Raw genomic sequence first — 20,773 nt, 5'->3', positions numbered from 1 at the left:
TAAAATTCTCTATATCTCTGCAAAGCATCCCAGTTAGCCTGCAGTCTCCAGACTTCTCTCGGTATCTTTCCATCCAGCTGCTCAGAGAAAAGCTGAGTTGCAGTTAACCTCTGTGCTCCCACACTATTTAGCATTAGCTAGCACCAGAACTTGAATATGAATAAGCTTGTAAATGTAACACTACTGTCTGCAAAGATTAATTACGAGGAAGTATCTTTTCAATTCTAAAGGTTAATATATTTGATGGGTCAGATTGTTTGGAGGTTAAAACGCATTAGGAGTTGCTACAGGAACAAATTTTTACTTTGCTCTCCATGTATTTGGCTGGTTGGTGACAGTTTGCTTTCACTGCACACAGTAAATTCAGTCAAACAGGCACTGCTGGGCAGCAGCAGAAAGGCTGACCGCTTGAGCTCTCCTGGCTGCTGCGCTTGGCTATCTGAAGGCAAACCCCTCAGAGAGACACAGCAACCAGTCCTGCTCCGAGTGCCAGTGAGCAATGCCTGCTACCAAAAACTTCTTGGGAACAAACTGAGGATGAAGGAGGACTAGAAAGACAGACGGACAGATGAATGCCCACAGCCTTAAAACATGCCAAGACACTCGCAAGAACAACAGAGAGACTGGGGAAATAAGGGAACCTGCAGACAACTCTCACCGATTTACAGAGATTTGTTTTAGAACCACAGGGGACTGGACACTGCTGGCCCAGTGCAGGAGCCACTGGAAAATGGCTCTTCTAGGCCACAATCCCAGAGGGAAAAGCCCACAACAAAAGGGCACAGGCAGCAGCTGGGTGATACTTGCTTTCAAACCACTGTATTTAAATTTCCCTCAGAAAATGTATTCTTTATCAAGTTACTAGTTTACATGGTCTAATATGTGACTTATTTACGAGCCCTAATAAAATTTAGCTGTGGCGGTCTATACATGTCTCCTGGCATGATCACTTCCAAGATAAAGTGCTGTAGTCCCCATGAGACATTACAGACAACTCAGGGTTAATTCATATTCTGAAAAACAATTGAGAGCTTTCCCTTTCTTTCAGTATACAATCTAAACCTGAAAAGATACCTGTGTTTGCTGTGAATGATTTTAAAAGTGTTATCTTCCACATGCTTTTTCCCCTTTTCCTTGTTAAACTCGCTTCATATACTGTTCTGCATTGAAAAAGTGGAAATCTGAGACAGTATGGCTGCATATAGCCCTCTCCTGTGACTGACAGGTCCTTCAGCCAGGAAGACCAGGCACCACTGGCCTATTTTTACATTACTCAGTATAATTAGCGTATTTATTACACCTGTATACCCAAGGAATTTCACTTACCGCTTATTTGGATCCTTTATCAGAAGGCCTGATAGTAATGATTTTGCATCTGCAGAAAGAGTTCGAGGAAATTTTATGTCCTCCATTAGTATCAGTTCGAACAGTTTCTCATGATCTTGGTTGTAGAACGGTAATCTTCCACACATCATTTCATACATGACAACTCCTAATCCCCACCAGTCCACTGCACGACCATAGTCGTTATCTTCCAACACCTGAGACAGAAAGCAAAGGCAGCTGTAAGATGTGCACTACTTCAGACATGACCATTTCAGTCTATTTGATGCAATTCTATACTAATGTGTTTCCAAGACTTTATTTTCACAGTGTGCTACAAGGAGTCCGAGAACGTGGTTCAATACATGCAACTGCAGTACTGACCCAGGCACCTGAGCTCACTCGAGTTCCAGGCATAATGAGAACCATACTGCTAAAAGCAAAATAAAAAAATAAAGAATGACCTGCTCAAAATTATCATGACTACGTTTTCCCCCTTCCTATGTCCTCTACCATCCCATTTATAGTGTACACAGCTTTAGGAAGAGACTCTTCATCTACAGGCACTACTGCCTTGGTTAGCATTCTTCTGGGATAAGAACTGAAGCATCTCCTTGCTCAGTCACTTCCCTCTCTTCACCCCACCTGTAAGAATAAAGCCTCACATTTAGAAACACTTTAAGCTTACTAAGACAAGCTTAGCTTCTTGATGATCTTTGTTTATATTAAAAGTCCTCAATGCCTTTCTCCTGACAGTTTCATTCTGTTCCATGAAATAGTCTGTACTAATGCAAAGAAATACCACAATATTTATATGATACTATGTTTACATGATATTATATGATCACAGAAATATGGTAAAGTTTATGTAATTTGTTAACATAATGCCTCCAACGTTGTGCACCTAAAACCAACCTGCCCCACAGCCCTTCTCCCAGCAGCCCCAGAGAATTGTGATAAGGAATCCAAGCAGTGTGTCTCGACCTTAATGCACCTTCATATTAAATTGTAGAAATGAAGACAACATGACAGCAGCAAACACCCATAATGAAACCATAAGCAATAAGGAAAATAAAGGCTACTGAATATATACATATATAATTCCATTTTTTGCGAATTTCTAGAAGATCACACCCTTGGATTCAAAAAAGATGCAACAGTTAGAAGTCAATAAATGGTAATAGAGAAGGCACTACAACTGTACATGCCAAATTGCCAATATTTGCTGCAGAACGATCTATTAAAGAGGCAAAAACCTTAAAACAAGAAATTAGACTTAAATAATAAGTAGGTAGAAAGATAAAGAAATGCAACTGGTACAGCTGGACTATATTTATAAGATTTAAATAATTCTTTACAAAGAATTGCTTCTGTATTGCTTTGTAAAAGGCAGATGCTGAAAGGCAGCACATATGATTGACTTTTTTTAAAAAAACCAACAAACTAATCCACAGAAAATAAAATACTTTTTACAACACACAGACACACGCAATCACCACCACAGCGTTCACCCAGATTCAAACTGGAAGTAGACACACAAGAACAGTCATTTAGATAAACAGTAGCGAAAATCTGGTGATGTGCAGTAAGGCAACCTCTAACAGACCAGAAATAATCTTTTTCCACGGGTACGTTACCATTACTGTGATTGTATAAAAAGTGTAAAGATGACTTCCAATAATTTCCTCTGAAGCAAGGGCAGACACAGTCCTCACCCATCTGGGGACACTAAGTGGCCGTGACCACATCATAGGACACATTCACTACCTTCGTCAGTCCTAACGAGGGGTGTCGAGCTTGTTTCTCTGCCTCTCCTTTTTCTCCCCCAGGAAATCCAACCCTGTTCTCAAGTATCTGGTAGACGCTATTAGCAGAAACAAAATGCAATCTAATCCAGTGTAGCAATTTTGACAATCTCACAGTAATTAATGCATTCATATTCCTAGTTTTCACTGTCCTTAAGGATTAGTAGTAGAAACAAGATGAAAAGAAGTGTATTACAAATCCCTCTTGTGTATATAAGATTAAAAAAATCATAAATATTAACACATTAACACATACTATTTACAACTGTGCCAAAACACACAGACTCATTACATCATTGATATTTCCAAATAGAGGGTGAAATTTTGGGAAGTGTAAAATACAACAAATTATCTGAATAAGTACATATGACAAAACTAACTAAAATAACTCCTGCATTTTAAAATTAATTAAATGTTTTATGAGTTTGAGCATATTGCAAGCTATTTGCTGAAAAACTGTATATGAAATCTGTGACGCTTGTCTTTAAATCACCATTTCTTCTGCCACAGAATAAAAGCATTATATATTTTTCTACTATATCTATTAGCCCTGTTACTATTTCTCCTATTTGTACAGTTAGCTAGCCTTTTCCTTTGAAGCTAGCAAAATATGTAAAATTGTGAGGCAGTGGTAGATTCTTTTTACAAGTTGAGGTGTGGTTTGCATGTGTGATTTATAAAAGAAAGCAATGGGAAGATAAAACGTATCATTCTCTGAACAAGGCAAATCACATGGCCAACAGCTAAAGCAAACTGTATCTGGGGCTTTACCTAATTTATGCAGGACTTTACCTAATAATAATAAAAAGTATGAGCAACCTTTTGCTGCATTCCCACAACAGCAACAAAACAGTGGTACAAAGAAAGAGCCAAATGTGATTTTTAACCTCTTTTTACATAAAATCATAAAAAAGCATAAAAGCCGGATTAACTGCCTCCCGAACCCGCATATCACCAGCCGGGTTCTCATCCCCAGCTGGCAAAACTGGCAACTCTTTATTTTTGTTTAAATACCTGGTTTACAGCCAGCCAGACAAGCAAGAGCATCAAAAGGGTTTCATTTAGGCGAAGGGAAAACAGCCTGAAAATAGTCTAAATAAAGCAAAATGCATCTCAACTTATTTTAATATAAATGTAATAAAATTGTGCATAATGCGTTCACAGTAAATACACACAATTATTTTCTTTAAGTAATTTCTACTCCTCATGGTGCTAAGAAACTCCAGGATTTGTAGACTGTGACTAATCAATGGAAGTGCTGGAGTCCAGCAGCTCCTACGACCAAATCCATACAATTAGGGCAGGCATGAGAACATGTCTATACGCACCGCCCTAGCATTACAGAATCCTTTCCAAACAATTCTTGGATTTGAGGGATTTGGTTTTAATTACACGAAACATAGGTCAAGAAAGCTTCAACTCGGTGCTAAAATGAACAAGACACACAGCTGCAGGCTTCGTATACCCATGAATAATTCAGCCTTTTGCCTACCGTGAGGTGGATACCTGCTTTTAAAATGCCGCCTTTGGCTGCGAGGGCTGATACTGCGAGGGCTGATACTGCTGTCCCTCCAGTATTTGTGGGGTATCCTTGTACATGTCGGGTACCAGTCTAGAGCACTTCGCCAGGCACTCACACAGTGGAAAGTTTGATGTCTTGGACTTTGTACGGTTCCCTTAAAAGCTGCCTCCATCATCTCCAGCCAATTCTTGTCCCCACCTATAAGGGCCCACAAATTTGTCTTTAAGTGAAATACACTGTCCTAACAACCCAGTCCCTTCGAGGTCATACTAGGAAAGGCAGCAGGGCCACCAAAACCATCGGAAAGGGCACAAGCTCAACCACTCTGGTATCTGTTTTGAAGTAACATATTCATACTTCCTAGGGGTATCACACAGAACCCATAAGCTACAGAAAGAGCAGCTACACCAAGTACATACTCCAGTGAGGTGTGTTTTCATGGAGTAAAGATGAAGTTAGGTGCTTTCTTGCACAAAATTTGTTTAAACAGTCAGATCACTTCAGATATATGACTCTCCTTCTTTCATCTGCTTCACACATGTGGGGTGCCAAAATCCCAAGCCACCTCATCAAGATCTAGGTGAGGTTTTAGGAGATGAGAGCGCCAGCACAATGCAACTTCACTGTGTGGATAACATATATAGTCACTTATCCCTATTTTACACCTCACGTCGTCACTGTACCCAAGTGACTTCCCAGTGCCGAGTAAAGCAGGAGGTGAGCTGACTGCAGTTCATCCTGGATGATATCACAGATTATGGGAAATTAAAACTCAAAAAATTAACATCATTTTTATTACTTAAGGGAATCTTGCTCCCTTAGTTTTTAGGTCTCTGGTTCAATAACTGTCTCTTTCCAAGGCAGTGCCAGCCTAACTCACGCTCACCACAACTTCCCTTACCTTGCCGAAACTATGCAACACACTACATCCAGAGAGTAGACTAGTACTAAGAAAAAAAGGGAAAAAAAAGGTTTCGCCCTGGGTTATTTTTCACCTGAATCAAGTTTTCTGACCTAAGCCACTCAATTGCCACGTGAAGAGTTGTAGCAGCACCACTGAGAACACCACGGCAGGCAGCGTCGGATGCGGCATTGCAGCAGAAATAGATGCTTGTCAAACTCTGCCCCAAAGTTACACCACAGAAGTTACTCTGACTCTGCCCATTATTCCTGCACACACAGGCAGCTCCAACAGCTGTAATCACTTCATGGGAAGATCAAGGGCCTGATTCTCTTCACAACCTGTATTTCTCTAAACACTCCAGCAGTTGTCCTGGTTTCAGCTGGGATAGAGTTAATTTTCTTTCCAGTAGCTGCTGTGTTTTGGATTTAGTATGAGAATAATGTTGATAACGCATTCTTTTGGTTGTTGGCAAGTGATGTTTACACTAGTCAAGAACTTTTTCAGTTCCCATAGAAGCTGAGAGGGAGATGAAACAGGACGGCAGCGTAACAGGGCTCCAAAGTGAGCATAAACTCATTTGCTGCACTGAAACCCTTGTGGTTTTTACAGGTTGATGCTCCTTTAAAACTTACACTTACACCTGCAACACAAAGACACAGCCTGGGTTTAAACGGATGCTTTTAAAAAAGCTGCAGAGGTGCTACTGAAGTTTGTGTTTTTCCAGTCTTAGATAAATATGCAAGAGGTTAAGTAACACACGCACTTTCTAACGAGCAAGAAACATTAGCCAGGCATCTGCTTCCAGGCACACGCAGGTTACTTTAGAGCTTTTATGGATGTTTTTAGAGGCACTGGACAACATTATAGTTTCAGCTAAGGGAAAGCTATTTATTCACCTTAAAACTTTAATTTGTATTGTGGTCTAAAGGCAACCCAACTCATTTTTAAATTTACTGAGATAGCAGGAATAGCCAACTGGAACAAGGGAAAACAAAGTATTCTCCAGTGACTCCACCGCCTCTGGACACTTTGGCGTTTCTCCAGAGTATCATTGGCAATGGCCAAGTATACGACGGGACAGTGTTTCATACAGACAGCAAAGACCATCAAGCCCTACATACAAAATAAAAATTTCAGTTCACAGCCTAAACTTTGCCTTTGTGATGACTAAGGCAACACAAACACGCTGCAGTGCCGCTAAGAGCACAGTAATTCAATTGTGTTTGCCCCTCACACATAACAATTCATTTTGCTGACAAGTAACTACAGATCAGAAAAAAAAAAAATTCTTATATTTGCATTTATTGACAAAAAAGCAATCTTATAATAACACTCCCCACTACTGAAAAGTCCAGTGTCTTGGACTCAAAAATATTAATAAAAATCATTAGTACCACTGGAAGTTTTCTCTTTCCCAGAAAACAAAATCCATTAAGACTTCCTCCTCTACTTCACCAGTGGTAGCAGATTTTAATCTTTCGGTTTACCAGTCGATACATCTCCAGGTGTCCTTTGCTTTAGGTACATCGCTCCTTTAAGAGCCTAACATACAGTCCACAGAATTTTATGTCCATTTAATTTTTATGGTGAAAACCAATGAAAAGATATTTCTTCAGTTGCCAGAGCCGAAAGTTTCTGGGCTACAGCAGCTTGAGACACATCTGCAAACTCTTATTTACAAGGGCTTGGGGCAGAGACTTAGCAAGCAGGCAATTAAATGAGTCAGCCAAAGAGAAGTCGATACAAACATATGCAACGCTTTTACAAGATTCTGTGAAAATAAATTTTTTTTAGGAGGTTAGCCAGCAGTATAACAGGTGACCATAAGTCTGTGCCCATCTTAAGTCAATCATGTATTTCCCCCTGCCTTCAGTGAAACTAGGATTCTCTGATACTTCACTAATCACAGAATACTGGACAAGCTGTGACTGCCTCAGACGCAAACTGAGATGAGTGTAGAAAATCCCTCAATTCTGTTTTTACTGCATTTTCTTGAAACAAAACATCCCTGATGAGCAGCCTCTGGAAGATTTTTGGTTACACAGCAGAAATTCACACAACCAAGAAATGTAGTTCCCACAGACCTCTAAATGGCAGTTAGTTGCTGTAAATTCTGGACTCTGGAAGCACAGAAAAATTTAGCAATAACCTTGAGCATAATAAGCTTCACACAATTCTTTGTCAATCTTGTAAAATCGGGTTGACAGCTTAGATTTTATCTTTAAAAGAACAATATCAAAACACAGTATTCATACTTTCTGCTGGATAACGAGGCAACTTATTGGAAAAGCAATTACATTTTTGACCAGTTATGGTTTCTGTTAATACATTAAATATAGACTTTCTGATAGGACATCACAAATAGCTTGTTGCTCAATCAATAATTTTGACAGAACAGATGGGAAAATATTTAAACATCTAAACAAACTGTCTGCACACCTATGTTGTGAAAGAAAACTGAGAACTTGGATACACCAATGTACTGTTAATTTAAGGGGAAAAAACTGTTTTCAATTAACCTTACAGTTCAGGTGGAGTGTATGTTCTTTAAGTATTCCTGGTAACCCTTCACACGTTTTTATCACTGCAGTTGTTGGTCTGCTAACAAATATTCACCCACGTATTATTCAACAAAAGTTAAAAAGTATATTTGCTAGAACTTTCTATCAATTGCGGAAACAACTGCAGCAATGAGAAAGTTTATAATCTAACACTAATGAACAAAGGTAACGCACATTTCTAGAAACAGACTTTTATCCAAATGTATGAAAATCTTTCTTGCAGAAAGGTATGTTTGCCAAGTACTATACCAATTTAGTTACTGTAACTGTATTTTGGTATGAACAGTGAAAGCATTGCTGCATCAATAGTAAAAAACACTTGAATGAATAGTCATTGCTTTTATTATACAGAGCTGAAAAGACAAAATGTCAAGGTTATAGATACCCTGGGAAATGGATACCTGAGAATTAAGTAAATGAAGAAAGTTTTCTATTATTTTCTACTGCTCTAGTTTTTGCGGGTAGTTTTTCTCCGTTTTGTATCTGGCTTGCGCTGCTGTCTTACTTGTAGTCCTAATGCAGACCGTCTTCCCAATACGTTTTTGTACTAGCGATTTCCCCCATCTTACCTAGCTTTTCATTATGTATCCTTAAAAAAAAAATAGGAAACTAAAATTTTTTTCATTTACTGGTGCACATTGTGCTGCACCAGAAATGGTGCATTCTGGTATAAATGTGAATTAAGCAAAGCCTCCAAGAGTAAAGAGCATGCAATATTAATTAATATATTTAATCCAAAAAAAAAACCAAAAGAAAAGAAGGAAAGAAAAAAAATTTAAGCTATTGCAGTGCAAAAAAAGTATTCTCACAAAGGACTGTAAGAAGTCAATGGCAACCCTGGCAAACAAAGAAACAAACAAAACCCCTAACCCCCTCACCCCACCCCCCCAAAAAAAACCCCAAGAGCCTACCAAAAATCCCAAACGAAAACAAAAAAACCCAAGGAAAGAAATCCCATTAAAAAGACCCCTCATAGACACCTTTCATAGAAGGTAGCAAGTTAAAACAGAAGATTATTTCAGTCTACAGAAAGATGGCACTTGTCTCTCATAACTCTACCAGCTCGGAGCTGTTGGAAGAAAAACTGCAGACCTGTTCATATCTGTATTAATTATCACTGCACTAGCAGTAGTCTCCATAACATACACCGCCATAAGATGCAAGCTGTGTAAGAAGTAATAAATAATGATAATGCTGTGATACTTCTTTCCGGTTGTTCATTCTTCCTGAAATGATTTTGAATTTTTACTGATGTTAAACAGCATTTGTTCAGCTTTTGTTAACGCTTCATTACTCTTGGAAAAACTAAAGGCTTTCGCTGAGATGGAAATAATGTTTGCATTGATTAAATGAAAATTAATGGAAAAAAAGCTTCAAGAATGTTATTGAAATAGTCTTTGTAAGAATTGTCATGCTTATTTGTTTTACACAAAAATGTGGGGTTTATTAGAAAATTGCTCTCTGCTTTAAAGTTCTGGTTTGAATACAACAGTTTATTTATGGGCAGTGCGGAGCTAATCTTTTTCTAGTCTTTTGTTTGTTGTATTATTTTTGCATATTTGTTACATCTTTCCCCTTGAGAAGCCTGATACTTCATGTGGACAATTAGTTTTTGTGTCTGGTGAGATTAACCAGATTGCATGAAAATTCAAATTCTTGTTACATCATTGGTTATCTGGCTTCAGGAGAAAGTCTAACTCTTCTGCTAATTTATCTGTTGTTGCAGCAACTCTTCTGTATGTCTAACTGAGCAATGCTTCCATGCCCCTTCTAAATGCTCCCCATCTTTTGAGCCTGATACTGGTTATTGCAAATAAATGATGTTCTGCTCTGGACATCCTGCCTTGTCCACATTCTATCATGTTCATCTCAGGGCCCTGCTGGCAATGCCAAGCTGACAAAAATGCCCAAATTCAAATCACTACATTTTTGACGACTTAGGAGCATAACATGACACAATGTGGTACACTAAAATACAATAAGTGATAACAAAACAGAAAAAAGACCACATTTGAATTTTCATGACATGCTAGCAGTTCAAGATAAAACAACTTTTTGCATTTCCATTTCGTTGCAACATAAAAAAAAAAATAAATGTGGAGTTCTAGTGTAAAGAGAAAATTCCACATTGTGAATCTCCCATAAATCAAAAAGGAAAACTATTTTCAGGCATAGATGCTATTGCTCCTCATACCCCTCACTGGTCCTCACCCAGAAATAAAATGTAGCCAAATATACAACAGACAGCTGTTCAAGAGCACACGCCAACACTAAACCACATTTCCACAGGTAAAATAAATTCTATTGTGCTTCTGCTAAGAATCAGAATATGCATGAAGCATCTAGGTAAACAGAGAGTAAATAAACTTGAACTACCCTTCTGAAGCCAAAAGAAAATTAGTTAAGCAAAGCACAACAACATAACTACGGTGTTTGGGTGCTGAGCAAACTAACCATACTTTCAGGAAAATAAGTACAAGTTACCAGAAGTTGGGGCTTTTTTGGATTTAAGCAAAAGCCAACAATCAAAAGACAAGCATTCTCTCTCACCAGGAAGCAGTAATGTCTCATACTGTAGCATAAGACAAACACCTATTCAATTATAAAGATTTAGCAAATAAATATTTATCAGATTAGATACTTCTTATTTTATGGAGTAAAACACATCTCATCATTGAAATTTTTTAAAAAGGAATCTCTTTTTGTGTGTTTGTTTATATCACACAAATGTTAATACTCCATTTAGTAATGCAAATGAATAAGCAAATCTTCAATCCTCATAGTAGGGTAGGTCCTTGGATGTGGATGTTATTTTTTTGTTGGTTATACCTTCTCTACTTAGTTTTACATTTGCCTGCATGACAAAGAAGTAATGCTACCTGTTACAGATCAGCTGTAGTTGTCCAGCTATCCCCATTACATGCTTAATTTATTTACCATTGTAATAAGAGGTTTAAAATCTTTTTCATGACATCAGAAGCAAAATATTATCACAACCTACAACACTACCAATATGTGACATTAAAGAATGACCCTTTTGATAGCATTCTTTGAGCATGGGAAGCAATTGATTTGAATGCATCATTTTAAAAGGAATTAAAAATACAACTGCCACCTTTCCGAGTCTCTGGCTAAAACTTATGTTCCATCCTTGGACAAAACAACACTATAGAACATACTTTATACACACTGAACATCCATAGGTTTCATTTCTTTCTATCAGTAAAGTTCTTTTGGGTGGTGGGGTTTTTTTGGGGGGGGGAGGGGGCACTCTATTTTGTTCATTCTAACTTGGCGATCAAAGAATTTTTATTTTTACACTATTACAGAAGTGCATTTTTCTAGGTTTCCAAAACCACCTTATTCAACCTTCCCCATCTGTCACCATCTGCTTCTTTTTAGCATGTACTTTTTGTGTGATCACATAAGCATGTGAAAAATAACTAACATTCAGATGATTGTCTGCTGGTACATTTGAGGACTGGGCATAATAAAAGTGAACTGCCAAAACGTACTTAACACTTCTAATTTTGTTGGGTCTTGCATGTAAGCTACATTTGATTTTCAAACTGTTTTACAGTTGGAAAGTTGATCAGGTACTCTAACTCAACAGTAAAACTGAGACTACATAATTAGCTCAGCACTAAAAAGATTATATTCAAAGAGAGGAACAAAACCCAGAAATACATCCACACGAGTTCACACATCCATCCTGACTGAGTCTGTCTGCACAATGTTGCCTGAGGCACAGGATAAGATGCTACAAGCAGCCTACTTCTGGACAGCCACAGACTGTGTCTTCTCTCCAAGACACTACAGGACAAGGAATAAAGGACTCTCATAATTACAAGGGTGGATGCAATCTCTCAGAAATGCTGGAGAAGCAAAGACACTAAGCCAAGAGCAGAAATACATTGAAATGCAATGCGATTCTGTAACAATGCGGCAGATACTGCTTCTAGGTGCAAAGTAACTGGAAATTGCCATCAAGGCACAAAAGCTGAATGGCGGAAGTGTCTATTTCCAGAACTTTATCATGCTTCAGCAGGGCATTTCTGATTGTAAATGCACTTCTTAATACAGTTTTAATGTGAAAAGAACAAAACAGGTCTAAAGCTAGAGAAACAAACTTAACCTCCTGCCTTTCAAAAACACATTAAGCTCACTGTAGGAGGATTTCACGTATGCAATTCTTTCTGTCTTGTTAGAGCACCCTTACAGGCCTCTCAGGTCTTTAGCAAAATCACTATGAACTAAAATACCAATATATTTATATCAACACATACAATTTGATGGAGTGTCTTATTATCCGTTCTCTAAAAAATGAATTAACAGAAGTGAAGAAAATAAAAAGAAGCCTAGTAAGAACAGGAACTACCCCTTCCCCAAAATAAACCCAAAAAGCCACCAACAGTCTCCATTAATGATCACCAGAGGTAACCAAATATGCAAACTTGCGCTTTAGAGCACGATGGAAGACAGAGCCTAACATAAAGTTTCTTTTCCACTGTCTCTCTCAACAGCATTGTTCCAACTCATAGAAGTTCATAGTGGACTTAAAGTCTTGTGAATGCAGATGCCATTTAGCAACATCTTAATAGCCGCTTTCCCATAATTTGTGCCATTTTCCACAAATTTTCCCCTTTTCCCCTATTAGCTTTTCTCTTCAGTAGTTCTGGAGGTGGAAAATAATGGCATATACCTATTATTTATATAAAAGTTGCATAGAATTTCAAAAAGCACATTACTTCAATGCCTCAGTGATCTTTAAATTCAAATGAAATTTAAAGGAAAAGGAGATAAAAATGAAACTGCATCAGCCACAACAAAAATTATTCTGTCCGTCAGTTCCTCTGTATTCCTAACCAAACAACTCTCCAGCGAGCTCCTCTTTAAGTTGCTCATCAATTTCTCCTGCCTTTTGTCTCTCTCTGCAAAACATTCCAATAGTTTCTATTAAGAGAAAATTAACACAATAACATAACTGTCTTTTGTTCAAGCTCTTTCCTGACCACAACCACATTTTTCCCCATCAGAAAAACCTTCTCTATCTCTAAGCTGTGTTTTCTCGCCTATCTACCTGTGAGATCATTAGATTCGTTTCATGAATTCCTTTTACTTCCTGTTAACCTCCCTTGCTATCCTCCTTCTTATTTTACTCAAATTCTTTTTTTTCTCTCCACATTATTAAAAAAGAAAAAAAGAAAAAGAAAAAAAAAAGTAAAAGAAAAGGCCTTGACTTTTATCCATGCAACTTCATTTTCTCTGCAACATAACATGCTGGTCTTTTTACATCCTCACCTCAGCATATCTCTCTCTGTTGCCCTGCCTCAGTTTGTTGGCTCAGATGTTGGCTACTTTCATCAAGTCCTTTGCAAACAAGCACCTTCATGCTTTTTCCCACACCTGAAGGAGCTCTTCTGTAACATTCACATTGCCACTTCTATGTGCTTAAAATCCCTGTTTAAAACACCGCTTTGCTATGATGTCTGCAAAAACTAAAAACATCGATTTTCATGCAAGTCTGTTTCAGTGTATTTCTGTGGTTCTCCCTCTGCCTATACATCACTTAGTTTTAACTCCTATCAGCCAAGCTACATGGCAGATCATCATATTCTCAGCCAAAAAATTTACCAGACTGCCTTTGGCAAATATCCTGATCCAACACAAGCAAGCTTTAAAAGAATGAAATAAATGTAAAGTTGCACCAGTGACAAAATGCTTTTTCTGCCTCCGCTGCAACATTTTATAATCTGCATATACCACAACATTCTTAGAAAATTCAACTTCAGTTCCTGTAAACACAGCAAAAGTGCTTTTTCTTGCTATAACCGTCCCTGCAGTACAGGGTGCTGTGCTTCCCCTTGCTGAAATTCAGCCACTGAACTTTGACGGCCAAGCTCTAGATTTTGGGTCACAGCAACATCAAAGCCATACCCTTCCCAAAAAGAAATGCTGGCAGCAAGAAATTATGTGATAAGTGAAGAAAGACAGCAGTTGCTTCTTGATAAAAGAATTTTACCTTTCATTTCTCTGAGATAAAACTCAGGGAAATAATTGATTACATATGATCTCTCTCACTCCCATTTCTAAAAGAAAGATCACCAAAAATTACCAGACAATCAAGCATTGTGTAACTTATCTTAATATTTCCTGTGTCTTCCACTGGTCTCATTTTAAAGTAAGTTACAAGACATGCAGATCTTCTCATGCCTATAGACAAAGGCTATCAATCTACTCTGGTCACATGCCTTTAAGTGATAGTAACTGCATAAACTATATTGAAATGGTCTTCCTATATATTTTTTTTTTAAATAAAAGACTACCATTCTTATAGAAGAGCATTCATCTACCTAGTCTGTACTTTTACACTAATAAAACTTAACAAGGTCCTACCATTTTCCCCGTTACTAGAATACACCTAAAAATCATTGATTGTCTACATTTATGAACAGTCATTTGATTATCATCCACTAAGTCCCTTACAGACTTGTTCATAGCCAAAACATCTTCTCTCCTGTTATTAAAAAGATTAAAAGCTTCAAAATAAATTTCTGGTATTTAAACTTGTACCTCCTGTGACACCAAAACTTAGTACCACAGTGACTGCCGTTCTGTAACTAAGACTGTGCACTTACTCCTAAGAACCTGAACTGAAATGCAGAGAGCCAGAACTGCAATCTCATATAAGAAATTACCCTTACAAATAATTGGAGCTGCAAGAACTCTTATTTCTCTGCCCAAGTAGCTTCATTTCCTGAATGTTCTATTAAAGAAAGCCTGTATAGGTCTGTATCTTTATTAGCAGGTCTTTGATCCTTGACGATCAACTGAAAACTATTAAATTCCGAACTGCTTTTAAATGTCTTGCAGGTATATTTACAAGTACAAGTACTTTCTCAGTTTTATTCTTTCTTTATAAAGCAAGTGATACTGTCTGGAAAAGACATATGGTCCTGTCCTGCCTCTGCCGCTCCAAAACTGCAAAAGTAACATTTTGTGGACTTTCTCTGAAAAAAATCAAGAGTACATCTGTGCTTCCTAAATGGGATCACAATTCGTCTTTTTCTCATTGGATCTACGTTTATTGTCTGACATCACAATGATCTCTAATGTGATAGCATACTCTGAAGGATAACAGTGGAAACAGACTCCTAAGAAACAGTCTCTTCTTCCTGAAAAAACTACTAAGGAATGAGAAATTATAAAATATTTTATGCCTCTCAAATGGGGAATACTGCAGATTCTTAGAGCAAAAGGAACTATTAAGTATTACCACTACACTTACAGACAAAAAAATGATTCTTGCATAAGTTCTACTGCAAATGATAAAGGAATTTCACTACTTCAGATAACCAAATTATTCTCCAAAAAGTATATAATTTCCCAAATAAAAAGTTAACTTACTCATTCTTCAATAACTGTGACCAAAATGTACATCTGTACTATAAACATATATATAAGCCCTGCTATTTGACAGTGGCAACTATTTTCTTCCTAGAGAACATATTCATACCCTACCACCTTTTATGCTTAGCACGTAACTATGTAAGACAAAGCACAGTCAATACTACTTTAGTTTTCTTTAAACTGTAGAATACTGGCATTGGATAACAGGGAAGAACTAGGAGAGGACTATGGGAAGGGAATGTACCTGTGGACCACCTAGCTGGAAGCCCTGCAACAGCACAGTGCTTGGTGAAGGTACACATAAACTTGCAGGTGGGTGCCATGAACAATAAATCGGTGACGGTCCAGAAAAGTAATTCTAGCTCCAGACATGAAAATTGGCTCCAAACTGGCAATCTCATTACATTTTTTTTTCCTGTGGCCCACCATCCATTTACTGTTCATTTGGACAGGGGCATTTTTCTATCAGCAGCCAGTCTCAGATACTATATGAAAGGTCAGGCCCTATCAATGTGAGATGAAAGAGCCTTTTCAACAGAGCGTGAGAAGGACTACTTTGATCTCAGAAACAAGGTTTGCGTAGAAAACACAGCAACAGGTATGCTTATTTTCCAATTATGTGTAGTTGTGAAATCACCTTGGGAAATAATTCCATATGGATCCACAAGGACACCTTCACCTGACAGAATGTGATGGAAGGAGGAAATCCACCTTACCCTGGCTTAGCTACTTCCCTATTTTCCTGTTGGAAGCAACTCCAATCTAGTTTTTGCAAAAAGATGGAATAGTGAGCGGGACTGTATGCTTCAAACAATGGTCCAAAAAGCATTTGGAGAACCAAGCTCAAGTTCTTGTTTGGAGCTGAATCCGCAACACTGAATTAATACAAAAGAAAATATTAAGTCAGTTCTCAGGCTGATTCCCACCAGTGCAAGGTTCCTGGGACAACTGCTTCACGGCTGGTAGACAGCAACCTCAGGTTACCCCTACACATTACACAGTACACTGTCCCAGTGTCCTCTACCACCAGCCAACAAGTACATGGGAAACTGAATGAAAAGGCCCGCAGAAGGGATGCACCCATCACAACCAACCTAGATGAAAGAGGAGGATGCAAGGGTATTATTAAAAGGACAGATGCTGAATGGATTTCTCCACATAACTGGAGAACATCTTGCTTCTAAAGAAAGGCTAAAAGGTATCTGCCTTTACACTTATCACAACCAGGCAAAACATAAGTATATGCTGCCATTTGTCTTGGGATAAACAAGCAGGAATTCACTGTGGTAACAGGATTAAAGTCCAGCTGTAATACTAGGTTCTCATGATCTGCAATTTGTCAAAGGTAGTAAATCCTTGGCATCTGGTAATGATTTCTGTGGCCTGAACTGCAGTGAGAAGTGATTTCTGCACATTCATTCTCTGGCACATGCACATGAATAGACTGGAGGACCCAGTCTCTTGATGGTCCCTTTATCTGTCAGCTGTCCCAGGTATAAAAATGGATACAATTGTCTCAGGTGAGCAACTATCCAGCCAATGCACCAGTAAACACTATTGTAGCAGCAGAGAGTATGAAGGGAAAGTGCATTTTTTGCAGTAGTGTCCATATAGTGCTAGCTTCACCCTTTTAAATAAGAACGTGTGAATAAAGGTTGTTGAGTCTTCCTATGCCATACCAGTAACCTGTCTAGGCTGCTTGCTCTAAACCCTTTACCTCTGAGGTAAAAGGATATGAGTTCTGTGGCTCCCGGGGTTAATGAAGAGTCAATTTCTTTCAAAAGAGATTTGTACAGGGTGGGTCTCCAAAAATATTCATAATGCGAGGTGGAGGAGAGGAATGGGACTGCTAGAGAACAGAAAGGCAAACTGGATCAAGTAACTTGTGGTAAGTGTCTAAAACCCAGAACGATCCCTTGCCAAGTTCAATGGAAGAGAGCTAACATGTTTCCAAAAATGAGACATGGAGAAGCAGATGAAAGCAACTGATCAGGATATTTACACTCTTTGAGAATGTTTTCAAGACAGCTGACAAGAAGACAATGAGGGGGTAAGAGCTGGCAATGACACCTGTAGTCTATGCCAGTGATGACAGTATCATCCCTTGTGTTCTTATTGAACAGATTCTTGGTACAGAACACAAGAAAAGTGGCCACTGTACCAAGCCCAACAGGCGAATCTGCAACTTCTTCTAAGTAGCCATAAAAAATTCAAAGCAGGTTAAGAATAGCTCTGGAATCCTTAAATGTAGATAACTAATGAGTGTCCCTGCACTAAACACAAAGGAGATGTCAGAAATTGCCAAACAGGATACCAACAATCTGCATCTAAGTCTACCTTGGAATCTGTGGGACAGGATTCTGCAAAGGAGACCAGGTATCAGTGACTTTGCCTTCGTAGCTAGAGCAGCTGGTAACTCACCAAACAGATGAAATGAATACACTCAACCAACCAAAATCATTTAGGTACTTCAAACCTGCAATGTGAGAGCATGACTGCTCAGATTTCACTGCTGAAAGAATCAAGGAAGATGGAACCAGATGGATGAAGTTAGTGACTCCTAAGAATACTGATGTTTGCTTTCTGGTTGGAGAAAAGGAACGTATCAAAAGATCTTGCTGTGATCCAGAACGGTGGGGAGTCCCTTGAAGGACACTTCTTAAAACAAATGGTAGAACTGAACGGCCTTGTAAAGCCCTTTAGGTTGACTAGACGACTCAGGTCAATGAGCCATCTTGAATGCTGACAAGAATGGAAATAAGGGCTAATTCAGCATCCACAGAATCCTTGGCATTAAGTAAAAAAATAATGCTGTCTTTCACGTAAATACTGGAGTTGTGTTTGGCAACTCCAGGGGAGAGGCAGAATAACATTTCTGAGCACCACAATCAGTACTGTTGACTGAAGCCAGACAGGACAAAATCACAATTTGGATATTGCTTCCCTTGTTTTTTTCAGTAGGCATCAGTGGCAGAGCTGTCAGCACTAATACTGGAGCAGATCATTTGGGTGACTTGAGCTTCTGCAACAGGTTCTCAAGTGGCCAAACCAGAGCTGCAAAGGGAACCAACACATTGTCTTCACGTCCATCTTTTTATCAGTCCTCAGGAAGTGTGATGTTTGGCACTCCAAGTGCTAGCTAAAGGTAAAGATGGGGTGGCATGCTCTGGGATGCCACTTCTGCTCACATACTAGGAAACAGTTAAGTTTTGGTGCCCACCTCAACCAGTTCTGAGGCTGATACACTCAACTGTTTTTAGCAGAAACATCTAAAATTTCAGCTCCCTCTCCCTGCAACTAGGGGAGTTCGGATAAAACCCAGCAAACTCAGTACCTGCCTATTCCCCCTCGCCTCCACTGAGTCTATATAAACACCAGTTACGCAGCTCAGTTAAGCAGGATCATATGTTCCAAGTGACAGACAGATGGAAGATTATTTTTGAAGAAATCATCAGAAGATAAAACTTTAGCAGAGGAAGGCAAACATGAGAAAGAAAATGAATGTTAGAGGCCTTTTTAAACACTAAGAAGCACAGCATCGATATATATACAATCACCACAAAGAATAGTAGCACATACAATTCTGAATAACAACTGCCTAGTATTAATCGGGCAGACCGTCATTTCTCTACTACAATGAACAGTTTTCAGCATATAAACATCACAGTCTAGAATTAAATGAAAAGTAAACACTTTATACTGCATTACAAGAATATATTCTAAATCATACCTCAGGTGCCAAGTATTCTGGAGTACCACAGAATGTTTTCATAGTTGCTGCGTCTGTGATTCCTTCTTTGCAAAGTCCGAAATCTGTAATTTTTATGTGTCCATCTTTATCCAACATTAGATTTTCTAACTGTGTGTTGGGGGAAAAAAAATGTTCCCTTAGTATTTCTTAATAGCACAGGCCGATGCATTACACAATTTTGTAAAAAAGATACAGAGTTACTGCTTGCAAAAGAATGTAATTTGTTTGCAATTAAAAAAAATATTACAGGATCTATTATATCACAGCATTTAACAATGTTTACTGTTATACAACTTAAATAATTATTTAATACTTTAATACAGTTCACAATAGTAAATCCTGGGTCAATCAAAGCGTGACCTTTCATTCTGAAGTTTTACAAGTTTGATGCATCTGCCATAGACAGAAAGAAAAATAATTCTCTAAATATTCTCAAGATATAATCAAGTAATTCAAGGTTAAAATCACGACTAACATTTGGTAAGACTTCATAGGTTTCCTTTGCTGTTTCATGACCTTCAGTTATCAAGATGCATTTTACTTACTATACTGTCATGAAAGAGTTAGTATATATCCATAAATCCTTAAAATATCTGCATCTTCCACAACCTTTACAGTAACAGACAAAAGAGAGGCTACTGATAAAAACGAAACCCTGAGGTAAATTCCTCCTTGTATACTTGCAATGAACACTATTCTTGAATTGTGTATGTGTACTTCTGCACGCTTTTTAAATACATGATTCTTGCTTTGAAATATGAAAACAGAATGCAGCCTGTTATGAAGTATTTAAAGAACAGGAATACGAACTGCTGCCATATTTACTGTGGACTATCTCAAAAGCACGGCTAACATCACTTTCCCAAAAGCTTTTTATTAGCAATACTTTAAATACAGATAGAACTAAAAACAAGTAAAACATACTTCCAAACAGATTTTCTCAATAGATAAAGGGTGGGTTTTTTCTAATTACAAGGTGTGTAGTGAAAATACCAACAAAAAGCAATGATAGCCCTCTCTTCCTAAGTCTGCACAAAGCCTGAAATACAATTCAAAGGTATGTATTTCCTGTTGAGTCTAACAGTATCATACAAAGAAGACGCAAAGTAGATGAGAATAGCAATAGAAAATTAATGGTGTCAACTTTCTCTTTCCTTATTATTTAAAATTTAAATAAAAAATCATGACCTATTATTTCCTGACCAGACAATTCCATAGTTTTCCAAGATGTCACAGCATCTCACGTTATTACAACAGATTCTGCTACAAACAGGTAACCCGGTATTTTGTTTCTGCCTGCCTCCCTGAGCAGAACTTGCCTACCATTGCCTCCCTCTCCTCGGCTCCTGGACAAAGGAGTCCATGAATGAACTCCACTAGTGCACATGTATAATGGGAAAGCACAATTTCCCATACAAGAAATTAAAGGCTTGAGACAGAAATAGAATAGCCTGGTTGTGGAATTTAGAGGTTCTTCCCACATAAGTTAATGTTCCT

The 20,773-nt window shown here is 38.2% G+C and overlaps 1 protein-coding gene across 3 annotated transcripts in view; it reads right to left on the bottom strand.

The window, feature by feature from the left end:
- The window catches only part of AKT3 (AKT serine/threonine kinase 3), a 157,076-nt gene that overhangs the window by 19,383 nt on the left and 116,920 nt on the right, over nucleotides 1–20,773 (bottom strand). For all 3 annotated transcript variants that reach the window (XM_054194072.1, XM_054194071.1, XM_054194073.1), the window contains exons 10-11: nucleotides 19,256–19,384; nucleotides 1,327–1,541 (exon numbers count right to left, since the gene is read on the bottom strand). In XM_054194072.1, coding sequence (XP_054050047.1) covers nucleotides 1,327–1,541; nucleotides 19,256–19,384 — 344 coding nt within the window. The remainder of the gene's footprint in view (nucleotides 1–1,326; nucleotides 1,542–19,255; nucleotides 19,385–20,773) is intronic.

This window comes from Rissa tridactyla, chromosome 3 (genome assembly GCF_028500815.1).
Source record: "Rissa tridactyla isolate bRisTri1 chromosome 3, bRisTri1.patW.cur.20221130, whole genome shotgun sequence".
In the NCBI taxonomy this organism is placed as follows: Eukaryota; Metazoa; Chordata; class Aves; order Charadriiformes; family Laridae; genus Rissa; species Rissa tridactyla.
This window is presented reverse-complemented; position numbering and strand designations above follow the sequence as displayed.